At 41.2% G+C, this 15,753-nt stretch overlaps 3 protein-coding genes across 3 annotated transcripts; 2 read left to right on the top strand and 1 right to left on the bottom strand.

Annotated features, from left to right (window-relative positions):
* Positions 1 to 1,318: 1,318 nt before the first annotated feature.
* Positions 1,319 to 5,702, bottom strand: LOC121962426. The gene is made up of 19 exons (XM_042512682.1): positions 5,547 to 5,702; positions 5,403 to 5,458; positions 5,234 to 5,323; positions 4,734 to 4,861; positions 4,513 to 4,653; positions 4,373 to 4,441; positions 4,127 to 4,294; positions 3,939 to 4,035; positions 3,649 to 3,854; positions 3,375 to 3,525; positions 3,103 to 3,311; positions 2,895 to 3,015; positions 2,609 to 2,814; positions 2,374 to 2,517; positions 2,124 to 2,297; positions 1,938 to 2,035; positions 1,739 to 1,857; positions 1,517 to 1,666; positions 1,319 to 1,447 (listed from the first exon to the last, which is right to left on the bottom strand). Exons 1-19 carry the CDS (start codon positions 5,567 to 5,569, stop codon positions 1,401 to 1,403), a joined length of 2,397 nt encoding a protein of 798 aa, XP_042368616.1. The 5' UTR covers positions 5,570 to 5,702; the 3' UTR covers positions 1,319 to 1,400.
* Positions 5,703 to 5,872: 170 nt separating this feature from the next.
* Positions 5,873 to 9,809, top strand: LOC121962425. The gene is made up of 14 exons (XM_042512681.1): positions 5,873 to 5,995; positions 6,084 to 6,139; positions 6,225 to 6,314; positions 6,640 to 6,767; positions 6,850 to 6,990; positions 7,063 to 7,134; positions 7,230 to 7,400; positions 7,477 to 7,573; positions 7,649 to 7,857; positions 8,006 to 8,156; positions 8,333 to 8,445; positions 8,542 to 8,601; positions 8,803 to 8,981; positions 9,806 to 9,809. The coding sequence occupies exons 1-14, from the start codon at positions 5,973 to 5,975 to the stop codon at positions 9,807 to 9,809; spliced, it is 1,494 nt and encodes a 497-aa protein (XP_042368615.1). The 5' UTR covers positions 5,873 to 5,972.
* A 1,828-nt stretch (positions 9,810 to 11,637) lies between these two features.
* Positions 11,638 to 15,083, top strand: LOC121962424. The gene is made up of 3 exons (XM_042512680.1): positions 11,638 to 11,775; positions 11,844 to 11,930; positions 14,205 to 15,083. Exons 1-3 carry the CDS (start codon positions 11,638 to 11,640, stop codon positions 15,081 to 15,083), a joined length of 1,104 nt encoding a protein of 367 aa, XP_042368614.1.
* The last annotated feature ends 670 nt before the right edge of the window (positions 15,084 to 15,753 follow it).

Below are 15,753 nucleotides of genomic sequence, written 5' to 3'. Positions count from 1 at the left end.
CTGATGCAGAAGTTAGTGTGGTCAAAAAGCCTATGGATTATTGCAGTACATAAGATCTGGCAATGTTTAATACTTGTTAAAGATAACAAAGTTTTGAAACCTAAATGCAATTTCCAAAAGTAAAAAGCTAATTGCTTTTTAGCTAACTGGTATGGTTGTATGACTTAACATCCCCACCATGAGGCTGTAAAGCCATGTTTGGCTATTTGATGTTTTATAGTCTCACTTAGCCATGAAAACTTAAATTCAGGCTGGTATTTTAATGTAATGAACTAAAGCTTGTGTTACCACATATGTTATGAGGCATCTAACCAAAACCCATTCACTTTTAAATCCATGTCTGTTAACATATTGATTCAGAACAGCCTCGATAGTGGCCCAGGGATGTTTTTCTGTAGGTTTCTGGAAGCTAATGTTGCCCCGATTCCCTTTATGGAATTTTGTGCCATTGCAGAAAATAAGCAGTGGGAAACAAATGTTTGATACTTGTTTTGCTTACCAAAATAATCTTCACAAATTAATCACTTTCAGGATGTTTGAAGGCTAATATTAGGCTATAAACTACACTACTGTCACAACAAGGCTGTAAAACTGCATTAGGCACAGTTTGGCATATAGCCACTTGTTAGCAACTGCCTTAAGACACAAAGGCTTCAAAGCTCAAGAGTGGGGTATTGACTGATTTGCCAAGATTTTGTAGTATGCAGACCTTAAAGGCTTCTAATGAAGAACCCATTCAAAAAGTCTGATTTATCATGCCTGGAGCTATGTACTGTAGCATCTTTCAGGTATTTAGATAATTTGTACTGCATTTTTAAACAATTAGCAGAAAATACTTGGACCCATTCACCATTGTGGTTTTACTCCCAATGGTTGACACATGGCTTAGTAATGGCATTAATCTCCCTGCAGTGCTCCTTAATCAGATTAATAATTTATTGCAATACTAGACCACTTCAATGTGGACCCAGGCATTAGCATATCACCAAGTAATGCACATTTGCAGAAAATAGACCTATTTGAAAATGTGACATTAAATCCTCCCACACACAAATAGTCACTGCTTCTGCATAAATCAAGGAGCTGTCGTTTTTTTGCAGGACAGGTTTGGGCTCAAGCTTGTACAGCTCAAGAAATGGTGCTTTACAGAAGCAACTGCACAAATTAAACATGCTTTAATTTACAACCTTAAATCTGCTGTAAATAAAAAAAAAAAAAAGACAAAACACTCCTATCTACTTTCTCTACTCAGATGCTCAACCTAGAAAGTTTGTCCTTTTATATACAAGTGTTGGTTCAAATTTTCAATGACATCTGCTTTTTTTTTTTTTTTTTTTTAAAGACAAATTTATTGATTTTTTAGTGACAATGAAATTTGCAATTAAAATACAGTTAGTCCTTCAAAACAAGGTGGATTGCACTTTGGTTTGTGAGGGTCCTTTGGCTCCTGTAGAGAGAATTACAGATTAAGGTAAAGATTAACTCCAAAATATGAAAGTTTTCATTGACCACTGACCTTTCTTAGGAAGATTTTTCAGAAAGCTGGATACTTTAATGTACTGAGGCTGGAAACCCGGTCGTATTGAGACAGGTCTTTTGCTGCGTCTGGTAGTAGACACTGGAGTCTGAAGCATTATAGTGGGACTGATAGTGGGACCCTGTAGACCTAAAGTAGAAGACGAAAACATTTTACCATGTGATCATGTTCAGTAATAGTTTATTCAGAGGAACCACCTACCTTCAGTGGAGTGTGCAGAATGCACGATGCGGCCGACACCAACACTGTCAGACTCAAACCTGTAGACTGAGAAGAGGCGAAACAGTCCAGCCAGCGGATAGGTGCATTGAATCGTCACCCTGCAAGACAACAGGCATTATAATCTGCTTTATGAAAAGACTGGTAAAACAGACAAAAGGAATTTGGGTCAAAGATCTACCTCTCAATAACACTGCTGGGGCCTGCTGGATTTTTCAGAGCACGCAACTTCTTGCTGAAGAAAAGCTCATTTTCATAGGTCACATACTCCTTGCCAAGCTGGAAAAAAAAAAAAGAAGCATTATATTTAGGTGCACACTCATTGCCAGATGATGTCCTGTGTGTTAACCATTTAAATCAGCAGTACCTTGACTGTGGATCCACAGCTGTTGAGTGGAAAAGAGAAGAGTGCCCTGGTGTCATCTGACTCTTTGGGTCCACAGTATTTGTCCATTAGGTTTGTTCTGGCAGGATTTCCTCCACTTGGGATGGCCAGAGACAAGTCAGCCACCACAGTCATCCTCCCATCAGTCGAACAACACTGCAGAAAGAGGTTTAAGTTTATGAGCCAACCATGGAGACCACAACCACTCTTATTGCAGGTGATCAAAAAAAACCCAAATAAAAAACAGGATTCTCTTACTAATGAATTCAGCATTGGAGAATGGGCAAGTCTTGACAGTTGAACTCTGGACTTCTGATGTTTCATGATCCCGCATGAGGATCTCGAAGGTGCCAGAGAAGCCATACAAAGTGATGTCCTATTTAAAAAAAAAAGTATAGCGACTGATCTGCATGTTATACACTAACACAACTGCTGATGCTTCCAACAAGTCATCGTCCTCATCTCACCTTGTACTCATAGCCATGAGTGAAGAGCGGCACGTCGAGCAGCAGACTCCGGCTGTCGTTGCTCATGATGTAGCCGTGCTGGGCCGCCAGCTCTGATGTCAGCGGGTCTGAGTCGATAGTGATCTCCCACAGGTAGTCAAAAGGCCGGTGGTCCAGTCTGAAGCTGATGCCAGACTCAGTACAGACGGCATCAAAGACTGGAGAAGCTGTCAAACACAAGACAATGTGTTACTCTACTCATTGCTAATATAAACAGCAAAGACTATTCTTAATCTAATGGACGTACAAACATTGCTGAACAAAGCCACAATAGACTCGTGGTGGCAGTAAGACTCATTATCAGGCAGGACTGTCAGTGTGAAGTTGATGTCCAGCTTATACTGAAGAACTGCATCTGCTTTAGAGAACTAGGAGACAAAGAACCATAACGATTACAAAGAACACATCCGAATGTTGCAGCAGTCTTGGGCTCAGACTTCAATGACATAATTTACCTGCTCTTCAATGATCGGGTCATCAAAAGCCACCTGCAGAGTGTAGCCATGAGTGCTGTTGGGATGAACAACCTCTGTGATGGTGTGGCTGCTCGTGTTCATGAGTGGAACTGAAAATTTGTGTCCATTCAAATTAACAGCAGCCAACTCAACATCCTCAGGGACGTCTCCGAGGTAGACTGTGAACGTGCGCTCCTCAGGAACTGTTCCTGCAATTAAAACCATTCAGATTATGGCTGCATCAACTTGAATGCATTTGTTATTAGACTGACTGTTTTCAGTGAAAACAGGGCGTGGCAGCAGGGGAGTAGCCAGTGTCCTGTGGAAACGAAGTCTGGTCTCTACATGATCCTCATCTGACAGGATTTGTTCCAAGTAGAGATGAAAGACATAAAACTCGTAGAGATCGTCAGACACAACGCTCTGAAACAGACAAATTAGTTAAAAACATGAACAATTCAGATATGTGGCTAGTAGTACTTTTCTTCTGAGGTCTCACAGCATACTTTCTCAAAGATCAATCCTTTTTGATTTGTGCCCTCTCACCTTCCTGTATCCTCCATCAGCATTATTAGGGATGCTGATCTGAACTGTGGTGTTGTGCTTCACAATGTAGCCTCTCTCCTCTGCAACTGGCTGCTCCACAAGTTCACCATTGAGACCAAGGTGAAGTTGTGTGGCGTCAAGACCCGGGTACGGCACCTCAGGAGCCTCCCACATCATGTAACCACTATCATCATAAGAGCCTTCATCTGTGGACATTAAACCAATGCTAAAGCTTTACTTTGTGTCTCACAAGAGGATAAAAAAAAAAAAAATGAAACAGTAATACTAACACATGGAGCAAGCAGCTTCCAAGTCCACCATGAGGACGACCCAGTTTTTTCTGGAGAACAGAGTTGCATGAACCACCTCTACTGGAACACCATCCACCTGGAGAGTTACACTCAAATCAAAAGCTGCTTTGGATTGAATTATTTAAAAAAAACAAAAAAAAAAAAACATTGTGCGTCAGTGCTTTTACCTCAGTGATGAATGAGTCAGGTTGTCCATATGGAGCACGAAATATCAGCCTCCCATCTGTCATGTCAAACACGTACCCCTGCTTACGAGCTTCAGAGAGGTTCATGGGTGGCAACTGCTCCTCATTTCTCTGAAACATCACCTGCCAGTCTGAAATGAAGCTTTGGGCCTGGAAACAGTTTCAAGTGTTAAAGAAATGACACTTAACTAACAGTGCGATAAAAATCTGAAAATATATGAAACATACAGGATGTAGGGCATTCAAGTCTTCTTTCTTTATCGCAAATGCACAGGTGACATCACGCCTCACAGACACCTGGAAACAAATTGCAGTCAGTCAAAATCTTAAACTACACCATGAACTTTAGAAAATGTAACCAAGCTTACCTCCATGTAGTTGACCTCACAGGTAACCTCTCTGGGAGACAAGGGAAGAGAGGGAGAACAGGTCTTGTGCAAAGCATAGGTGACATTATTTCCTTCATTTGTCGTAACCAGGTTGAAGTTGAATGTGAACACTTCGTCATCCTGAAAGGAGAAAATGATGGATGTCACATCTACGCTGTACGGTAAGACAAATGCTTTTTTTATATGCAAGTTGTACGCACTTTGTTGTCAGTGTGACAGCTGAAGTAAGAGGCTCGGAGCTCCACATGGCCCGCGAGAGGGAGGACACTGACGGTGTAGCCACACTGAGCTGCATACTCCTTCGTGATGGCGTACACACCTGTCCCATCTGGAAGGGAAACGTTAGATCTGTAATGCAGCTAAATATTGACACCAAACCTGTTCCTGGAAAGTAGATACATAAATTGGTATGATTTGAGATGCATTATATAGAAAAAGGTTAAATAAAATTCCTAAAATAAACACATGATGGCCTAGCCCCACCTTTTGAAACCTGAGCAAATTGGCTTTATTTATTTTAAACATGGGAAAAAAGGCAATGGGCATAAAATGAAGAAAAGACCCCAAAACTGGCAAAAAATTAGCAAACAGTATGAGAAAACTACATGAAAATTAGACAAGAAAATGATGACGACAAAAATGATGTCACCTCAAGGATTAAAGGTAGTGACAGAGCATGATGAAGCTGTGCAGGACTTACCAAAAGCCTCAAAACGAGGTTCCTCCCCAATAAAGGAGAGATCAACAGATATCATGAGGTAACGATCATGACACTCCATATGAAGAACTCCTAGGTGCACAAAAAAATTTAAGCTCAAAATATGAATATCTTGTGAATACTCAGAGAAATGAGCTGATATTTTAGTTACCGTCTGGAATCTCTGCACATTTTGCAGCTGACCACACATACAGGAGGAAGGCAACACTGAAAGACAAAAGCAAAGTGTCGCTTGCATGCAAAAATGTCAACATAAATGAAACTTCATAGCCTTTAAATCACTAAAGCACCTTACCTAAGGCAAAACCCAAACGCCATAGCCACTAATGTGTTGGCAGTGTCTAAAGCTAGCCAAGCTGCTAGCAAACTACACCTGCTGAACAACACAAAGCTAAAGCAAACACTTTTGTGTGTATATCCTGTCTGTTACACCTGCTTTTATAAGTCAATTTCTTCACCCATGAGGTTCTCAACTCCAACCTCATAAGCTGCAACTGATTGCTAGTGATTGCTAGTGAGCTGCACATGTGGCTGTAACACCTGAGGGCCTCTGATTGGTTGGTGAAGAAACTGATTTATAAAAGCTGGTGTAGCAGAGACCAGTGCATGGTGCCAGTTTGGCCAAGATACACCAAACAAGTGTTTGCTTTAGCTTGTGTTGGTTAGCAGTAGTTTGCTAGCAGCTAGGCTAGCTTTAGACACTGCCAGCACATCAGTGGCTATGGCTTTTGGGTTTTGCATTAGGTAGGTTGCTTTTATAGCAATTTACATGCTTTTAGTTGACATTAATGCAGGTGTATCTTTGTAATTTATACCTACTTTTGTCTTACAGTGTGACATTGCTCCTGTCTGTGTGGGCAACTGCAAAATGTGATCAAATTCCCGATGGTAAGAGTTTAAATTTCTGCTTAACGCATGGCTGTAGTCATTAGTATACATCTATATTCAAATCTTAACTTGTTCATTTATGCAGAAGTTCTTCATATGGAGTGTCGTGATCGTTACTTCATGATAGCTGTTGATCTCTCGTTCACTGGGAATTCACCTCATTTTGAAGCTGTTGGTAAGTACTGCACAACTTCAGAAATGATTTTAATAGGGCGAAGACATCACGTACCATTTAATGCATTTTTCTCCAACCACAGTCTCTGATACATCGACTGGCTGCTAGAGAAATCTGGGAAATCACCAGGTGTCTTTATAAAAGTGCAAACTTTTGATCTACAGTGGCTCTAAAACCCTGTTCTTTTTTTAGTCAGTTCTCAAAACCTCTCGTGTTTTCAACTTCAAATTTAATAGGTCAGATGTTCTAAAATGTATAGCTGAAGCATTTCACGAAAACTGTCTACAAACAGTGTTGGAGCACACTTAATGTAATTCTCTTCCAGATGGGACAGGTGTGTACGCCATCACGAAGGAGTATGCAGCTCAGTGTGGCTACACCGTCAGTGTCCTCCCTCTCGCGGGCCATGTGGAGCTCCGAGCCTCTTACTTCAGCTGTCACGCTGACAACAAAGTGCGTACAACTTGCATATGAGACAGTTCAAGACTTTTACAGTTTCGATTAGATGCAGCATCCCATCATTTTCTCCTTTTAGGATGATGAAGTGTTCACATTCAACTTCAACCTGGTTACGACAAATGAAGGAAATGAGGTCACCTATGCTTTGAAAAAGACCTGTTCTCCCTCTCTTCCCTGGTCTCCCAGAGAGGTTACCTGTGAGGCCAACTACATGGAGGTAAGGTTAACTTAACTGCAACAATTAACTAAAGAGAATTTTGGATTCTTACTAACACTGAATTCTCTATAGGTGTCTGTGAGGAGTGATGTGGCCTGTCCAAGTGGGACAAAGAAGGATGACTGGGATGCTGTGGTCCAAACAGTATGTGTGGCATTGCCTTTTTGGGAATTTCTCACCTTTTTGGGCTCAAGTAACGCACAAGACAAAAGCTGTTTTAATATTCGTTCAATTTCCAGGCTTATACCTCAGCCGCCTCAGACTGGCAGGTGATGTTCCAGAGGATGGATCAGGAGCTGACGCCCATGAGCCTGACTGATGCTCAAGAGCAGGGGTATGCGTTTGACTTGACGGATGGGAGGCTGGTATTTCGAGCTCCGTATGGACAACCTGACTCATTCAGCACTGAGGTAAACCACTGTTGCATGTTGGGTTTTTAACAATCATATGATCCAAAGCCGCTTTTGATTTTGAGTCTCTCTGCAGGTGAATGGTGTTCCAGTAGAGGTGGTCCATGCAACTCTGTTCTCCAGACAAAACTGGGTCGTCCTCATGGTCGACCTGGAGGCTGCTTGCTCCAAGCGTTAGTATTACCCCCCCCCCCACCACCAACTTAACAGACACAAATTAAAGTTAATACTGGTATAATTTTCCACAGATGAAGGCTCATATGATGACAGCGGCTACATGACATGGGAGACTCCAGATGAACTGTACCCGAGTCTGGGCGATGTGCAACTCAACCTTGGTCTCAATGGTGAACTTGTGGAGCAGCCAGTTGCAGAGGAGAGAGGCTTCATTGTGGAGAAGCACAACACCACAGTACAGATCAACATCCCCTATAATGCTGATGGAGGATACAGGAAGGTGAGATGGCAGAGTTGCAACCAATCTGCAGTGTTGGAGGCATTCAGGCTTCTCACATGTAAATTATGGGTATGATAAAGGGGACTTCTGCTCTAGTAGCACACTTGAAAGACTCCAATTTTCCTTGATGAATTATGTTCTTTTGCAGAGCTTGGTGTCTGACGGCCTCCACGAGTTCTACATCTTTCATCTCTACTTGGAGCAAATCTCTGTGGACGAGGATCATGTAGACACCAGACTTCGTTTCCACAGGACACTGGCTACTCCCCTGCTGCCACGCCCGGTTTTCACTGAAAACAGTAAGTCTAATTACAAATGCATTCATGTTGATGCAGCCATAATCTGAATGTTTTGTTTTGGTTATTCCATGGCAGGAGACATACTCCGAGGAGCACACATGTTACGTCACCTCTCGGAAGACGTCCCTGAGGATGTTGAGTGGCTCGCTGTAATTTGAATTGACACTAATTTTCAGTTCCACTCATGACAACACGAGCAGCCACACCATCACAGAAGGTTGTTCATCCCAACACACTCATGGCTACACCTCTGCAGAGTGCTTTTGATGACCCGATCATTGAAGAGCAGGTAAATTATGTCCATTGAAGTCCTGAGGCCCCTGACCTGCTGCAACATTCGGATGTGTTCTTTGTAATCGGTATTAGGTTTCTTTTGTCATCCTAGTTCTCTAAAGCAGAGTGCAGTGTTCTTCAGTATAAGCTGGTCATCAACGTCACACTGACTGTACCTGCCTGATAATCGAGTCTTACTGCCACCACGAGTCTATTGCGGCCATTGTTTATCAGCAATGTTTGTACGTCCATTAGATTAAGAATAGTCTTTTGCTGTTTATATTAGCAATGAGTAGAGTAACACATTGCTTCTTGTGTTTGGTACAGCTTCTTCCAGTCTTTCTGTTGCCGTCTGTACTGAGTCTGGCATCAGCTTCAGACTGGACCACCGGCTTTGTTGAACTACCTGTGGAGGGAGATCCACTATCGGACTCAAGACCCGCTGACATCAGACGCTGGCGGCCCAGCACGGCTATATCATGTGCAACGACACCTCCGCCAGAGTCTTGCTGCTCGACGTGCCGCTCTTCATCATGGCTATGAGTACACAAGGTGAGATGAGTAAATATTTCTACTTGGTTTTGCATTCAATCGTTTAGCTCTGAACATTGAGGACAAACAGTAGTAGTGTGTGTTTTCTAGGACGTCGATTTGAAAGGGCCTTCTCTGGATCACCTTCGAGAATCCTCATGCTGGGATCAACGAAACATCTTCAGATTGTCCAGAGTTAAACTGTCCAAGACTTGCCCGTTCTCAAACACTGAATTCATTTGTAAGGACAATTTTTTTTTTTTTTTTTTTTTTTTTTTCTCGTTTTTTCCCACTCTTGAACAGCTGGAGTTTTATATTTCGCGGGGGGGGGGGGGGGTGACACAATTAAAAATCTTTCTCAGTGTGTTCGACCTGACGGGAGGATGACTTGCTGTGGCTTGGACTTGTCTTACTCGGCGCTATCCCTAGTGGAGTGAAATCCTGCCAGAACAAACCTTGTTGACAAATACTGTGGACCCAAAGAGACCGATAACATCCAGGGCACTCTTTCTCTTTGTCCACTCAACAGTACTGTGGAACCACAGTCAAGGTACTGCTGATTTAAATGTACCACAAAACAAGACTAAAGTCCAGGGTTCCCCACAGTCATGAAAATCCTGAAAAAGTTATATTTTCCCCAAGTATTGCAGCCTTGATGATTGACCATACTTATGTGCCCATCTGTCCATTGTTATATGCCGAAATGTCTTCAAATAAAAGATTAAAAGCCCAATTTGTATAGGACTAAACCATTTTAAACCAGACGTACGTCTGAAATGTGGTTAAAATATTGAAAAATTGATGTGTTAATGTGTGTAAATTTCCTGTACTTGCCCCCTTCACAGATGACTTATCTGTCATAAATGTGTCACTTTGCATGTTTTTCCCGCAGTCTCTTGGCAGGGAAAATGTGACATATCAAAATGAGATTTTCTACAGCAAGAAGTAACCTCAATATGAACAAGCTAGTTTCTGATGATGCCAGTGAGAGGTATGTATAAAGTTAATACTAAACTGCCAAAATCCTGTAACACTAGAAAATTGTAGCCAGTTCTGGGGGACAAATGCATCATACCTTTTTGTATACAGGGTGATAATCCAGTGCACATATCCTCTGGCTGGCCTCCATCGCCTCTTCTCAGTTTACCGGTTTGAGTCTGACTCTGATGGTTTTGGCAGCATCATCCCACTTCACAGCCCCACATCAGTACAGTAATTCACCTGTTGGAGATGACCAGTTATCACTCCTGTCCATATTGGGATTTTGAGCATATTTTCCCTCTTTCTGCCCTGTCAGGCTTTTGATATTTCCATCATCAAGCCCACTGCAGCACTGACAACTAACACTGCAAGACGGCCTGTCTCATTCCTGCCTGCCGTACACCCCCCTGCTCGCTACATCAAAGTTTCCTCGTTTAGAAATCTTCCCAGGAGAAAGGTAAGAACTACACCCTTTTTAAACTCAAAAGGGCTACGGTCTCACGTGCTTGTTTTGATGACCTCTTCACAGGAGCAAAAAGGACCCTCGCAAAACTGAAAGTAAATCCTGGCCAGATTGAAAAATGCAATCTTTTTTTAAATGGAAAATTGAGTTTAATAAAGATGTTTTCTTAGAACTGCTGTATTTGTCTTATGTGAACACTTTACACGTGGCCAAGTGTCAACACAGGAAGTTGAACATTTATGGACAAACTGAAAGGTGTGGATCTGGGATGACATTTGTACATATCTGTTCAAGGCAGAAAGGCTAGACCTTTTTTCCTCTTGAATGATGAAAATAAATGATACAAGAATTTGAGCTTGCTTTATCCAATGTTTAGGTTTTTGTTGTGGAAATGTGCAAATTAGCAGATTTTTTTTTTTATTTAATGCAATCTTTGCTTATTTTTAAAACACACTTTTAAAAAAAAAACAACAAACAAAACTGATTTTAAAAAAAATTGTAATGTAATTAATCAGCTGGGGAGGTTTTCATGTGGTTATCAGTTAAAAGTTTGACCCTATTCACCTGAAGTGTCTCCCCTTAATTAATTTTAAATGCAGTAAGAGTGTCCTGTCCTGTCCTGTTATACTTTAAAATTGAATTATTTTAGGGGGGGACAAAACAAATCTGTGCCATAAATAAAACTAACTTGGACATTTCATATTTACTGAGCATCCAATGAACACAATTTAATTTATACAAATAAAAAAAAAATGAATATCTGTCCACAACACACAAATTTGGAAATCTTGATCAGGATTTGTAAAAAAAATTGAGACCAAATTTACTAAATGTTTTTACGTTTCAACCTGGTAACTAATTGCAACTAATGGCACCACCTGCGACATAAAGTGTGACTGTCTTTTGGGTAAAAACAAAAATATCAAATCTTTATTTGTTTCACAAATGACAAGCAGTCAAATGAACGGGGTCTCTCAGTCATCCAGCAGGGGGCGCTAGCTGTTAGCTGCTAGCATAAACGTTGACGCAGCTCTTTAATTTTTGACTTTTTCCTTTATTTTGACAGCATGTGAAGTCGCTGGTTCATTGCCTCTCTTGACTCGAGCTGCGTAATTGAACAGAAAAGTCAACATGAGCTACAATGAAGGACATTGTGTCGTTGAGTTTTCTGTCACATTGGCTCGGCTTTCCACATAATTCACTTTGTCGACAAAAGTTGTCAAACGTGTCCCCATGTCTCTCCTCAAACAGAGGTCCAGGCGGTCCACCCTGCCTCCGTACTCCAACAGGACCCTGCACCACCCCTCTTCCTGCCTCTGTACATGGCTGCAGGCTTTCCACACCATCACACGGACTTTAACAGCCAAACTGGTGAGTTTGTTTCACCAAATCAGTTTGAAAGCTTCATCTCAGTTTACAGCTCACTGTCCTCTCTGCAGTCCCCCCCATCATCCCAACAGAGTTTTTCTACACTGACCCCACCATGGTCTGTGGGAGGAGGGTCCCCCAACATAGTGAGTGACTTGGTAAGTGACTTTATAGTCCTACTTCTAAAAACTGGTTGGGATTAATGTTTTTTGATAGACAACACAGAAACACACCCACATACTTATTTAGAAAACGAGATGTGTTTTCAGAGACACTTTGGTTCAGGATCCACGGACCCAGTTGTTCAAAATATTTAATCTGCATCACTATTATCCAAGATTTGGAAAACCATGTTCTGCCATCAGGGTTCCCAAGGATCCTTAAAAATACTTAAATGGCATTGAATTCATTCATATAAAAATAAGGCCTTAATTGGTGTTGGTCTGGCATTGCATTTTAAAATCTTGAAAAATAAATGGTTCCTTTATTTAAAAAAAGAACAAACAAAATCAAAAACAAAAATGATTGTCTTTCACATTATGTCAATAAATCAAACCCAAAGTCATGCTTTATGTTACAATAATTATTAGGGCAAAATTGTCCTTGTTGATGTAGGTTTTAATGGGTTTTTTTTCTTAAGTATTGTTTTTTGTAAAAAATGTTCTTACATTTTATTCTGGTTGGCATTTCAAAAAAAAGCCCTAAAAAGTTTTAAAATCCCACTTGCCTAAAAAAGTAGGAACCCTGTCCAGGATCTGCTGAAACGTTTAACTTTTGTTCTGCTTTTTAAAAGCAACATCAAGTTGGATACCTTGTTACAGTTGTACAGAAAGTATCTGATCAGATTTCAGGTATGGGATTGGATAAAATCTTTGAAAATGGGTGATTCAAAATAAAAAATTCTGATATAAGATTAGATCACAGATCAGGATCAGTCATGTTTTAGTAGGTTTAGGATACCTTTGATCTAAGAAATCGGGATTAAACCTGATCCAGCAGAAGAGTGGATTCAGAGTGGATTTTCAGTATCAAAATGCAATAAACATATTAAATTGCCCATAAATATATATATATATATATAGAGGCAATATATATATATATATTGTATATCTGTATCAGGTTAATCCAATCCAATACTGCTTTAAAAAAAACCCTGCAGAAATGCAATAAAATGGATTAGCTAATCCTTGATCACAAAACGTGGGATTTCCAAATCCAGGTCATTCTGATCCAGATTGAATTTCTTGAACAACTGGGCCCAGGAAGGTAAAAATTTGAATTGAGACCCTGAGTGGACTGGCATTTTGCACTCCTACTAACAGCAACAGTGGTGACAATACACTGTCAAGTATGATTTTTAAGAATGTGACACAAGCATTTCTTAAATCAAACGTTTATTGAAACAACCTCAGACTGTGAGAATGTATTGAGGACAGTTTGAGGTGATGAGGGGGTCCTAATGCTCTCTGCTCCTCTGTGCTCTTTGGTCGGTGGTGATTGTAGAGAGTAGAGCTTATAGAGGGGCTCAGAGAGAAGAGGACTTTTAATAAGATCGGATCATCCTGTCAAACAGAGCTTAGACCCCAACCAGGGGGCTGGGAGGAAATTGAGACCGAGGGCAAAAGGAGAGGCAGTTTGTTTTGACAGTGAAGACATAGCATCACATATACCATTTTCATATCACAGAAAAGTACCACAAAAACCTGTGATGTTGGTATATTGTGAAGAAATTAACAAATTAATTCAAATGAACTGGAGAGTAACACAGAAAAAGTGCAGAATTACAAAGAAGATGGCAAAATATGCAAAAAGGTGTACAGAAATAATAAAAAATGTTTTCATGTAGAAGTAATTATTGCAAACTAGAGCAGTTTAAACTTCAAATATCATGTTATGAATTATGCTCATTTTTTTTTACATTTTTGTGTGTTTTCTTATTTTTGGACAACTCTAAATTTAATCTTCCTTTTAGACTTCAGCAAATATTATTTGATAGGTACATCCTGAATGCTTTCCTAAATAAAATCCTAGTATCAGATAATGACAGTTACTCTAAGGCACTAATGTTCAAATTTGTTGTGTGTTTTTATACTATGCAGGATTGTCGGTTACTGTTTGACAACACACAGCCAAAGTGAAAGTAAAAACCAACCTCTAATTCACTCTCGTTTGGTGTTTTGTCTAGCTATATCCACGTTTTTTTTTTTACTACTGTGTCTCTCAAATGCCTGCTAATTATGGTCTGGCACTTGGTCGGCACCTTTTTATAAAGCCTGACCTCACTTGAGCGCTGTGGGGCTACATGCCCATAGACGTCCAGAGCACAGAAAATAAAAAATGTACAGGCAGAAGGCAGAGTCTCACAACCACACACTTGCACATGCAGATCCATTTTGTTCTGTTTTTTCATTAAATCCTCGTTCCACCCTCAGGTTTTCGATTGCTTCCAGCTCAACACTCCTCCACCAGTTATGTCTGCCTGCCTGGCTCCACCAGCCCGTCCAGACCTGTTCAGATCAGCATCACACCCCACCAGGGATCTGGGAAGCCTCACCTTTAGAATAAATACCCTCCACGTTGCAGCACACCCAAACCGGGTCATCCTCCAGCTCACCCAGGAGGAGGACCAGGCCCTCACTCACCTCCTGAAACTGCACCACCAAGAGCCTCTACAGAGCGACGAGAGCCTCGGTGCTCCACCTACGGACTTGAACCCTATCTTGTTCCTTCACTCTGAACCCATGGATCCAGCTGAGAGAGTATGTGAGTCCTTCTGGAGTGATGTGCAGCATCAGCGTGAGGCCAGTTTACAAAATCAGGTGCAGCAGGGAAGATGCTGGTCGGATTCAGAGCTCGAGGCAGCCAACACCCTCATGAGTCGCTTCAGCCTGATGGAGGAGGACAAAATCTGGGGCCAAAACCACGATAAATCAGCAGTAACACTTTCTGATGCTGTGCCATACCAGTGTCATGAGGACTCGTCAATAAGCACTGAAAGCCAACAAAGTTTCGAGACCTTGCCTGCATCAATAACTCACGCTTGTGCCCAAAACAATATTGGATACATTGACTTTTGTCGTGCCAGGACAAAAGGAAGGCAAGACTTGGGGGATTTTGGATTTTTGGATGGAAGAAGCGCAGGTGGTCGTCTGCCAGTTCAGTCTTCACCTTCCTCAAACTCAAAGTGCAGATCGAGCGCCGCTGGAGATTTTCCAGAAGTGAAGGAACAGATGCTGTCAGAGTCAGAGGAAGATGCCGTGAACGTGCTCCTGAGCCTCGGAGAGATGGAAGCGCTGGATGTCGTGCAGTGATTGTCTTAAACCTGAGAGTCTTCTTGTCCCTGGGTGAGTTATTCAGGGACTTTTTTTTACTACCCTGCTCTCATTTTGGAAACTAGTTGAGCTTCTTTTGCTTTGGTTTCTCTAAAAGTTACTTTGACCAAAGTCTGCCTTCCAAAAACAACATTTTTCTCCAGAATAAGAATCTGTTTTCAGTTTAAAAACAATGTTTAAGTTTTGCTTTTTTCTGACTACATGTATCGGTGTTCAATAAAAAATCAGCAGTTGAGCCTCGAGCTAAAAAGACAAGTTTTTATTAAAAGCACTACTACTGTTTCTGAAGGACGTAATCCCCCCCCCCACTCATTATTTACAACATTTTGTACATTTACAGCTTATCCACATATATCCCGTCTTCACTAACAACAAGCTGCAGGGGGAGCTACAGTATTATTCCACGATGGCTACTGACACAAGCTAACAAGCTAACGTCACAATGGCAGTACAGCTCAGCTCACATTTACATGCATTTTCAAAGCTCTTGTGCTTGAGATGGTCCTGATAGAAGTAGTCCTGTGTTTTGATTTTAGTCAAAGGCACTTTTTGATTAGATCGAAGGAAAATATGGAGGAAAGAAAGGTCGTGAGTCAGTGGCAGCGTTCAGGGAGCCGGACTTTAGTGTCAGTTCTACTGGAGTCACACA

This window comes from Plectropomus leopardus, chromosome 23, assembly GCF_008729295.1.
Source record: "Plectropomus leopardus isolate mb chromosome 23, YSFRI_Pleo_2.0, whole genome shotgun sequence".
NCBI lineage: Eukaryota > Metazoa > Chordata > Actinopteri > Perciformes > Serranidae > Plectropomus > Plectropomus leopardus.
The sequence above is the reverse complement of the archived record's forward strand: the minus strand, read 5'-3'. Positions and strand labels throughout refer to the sequence as shown.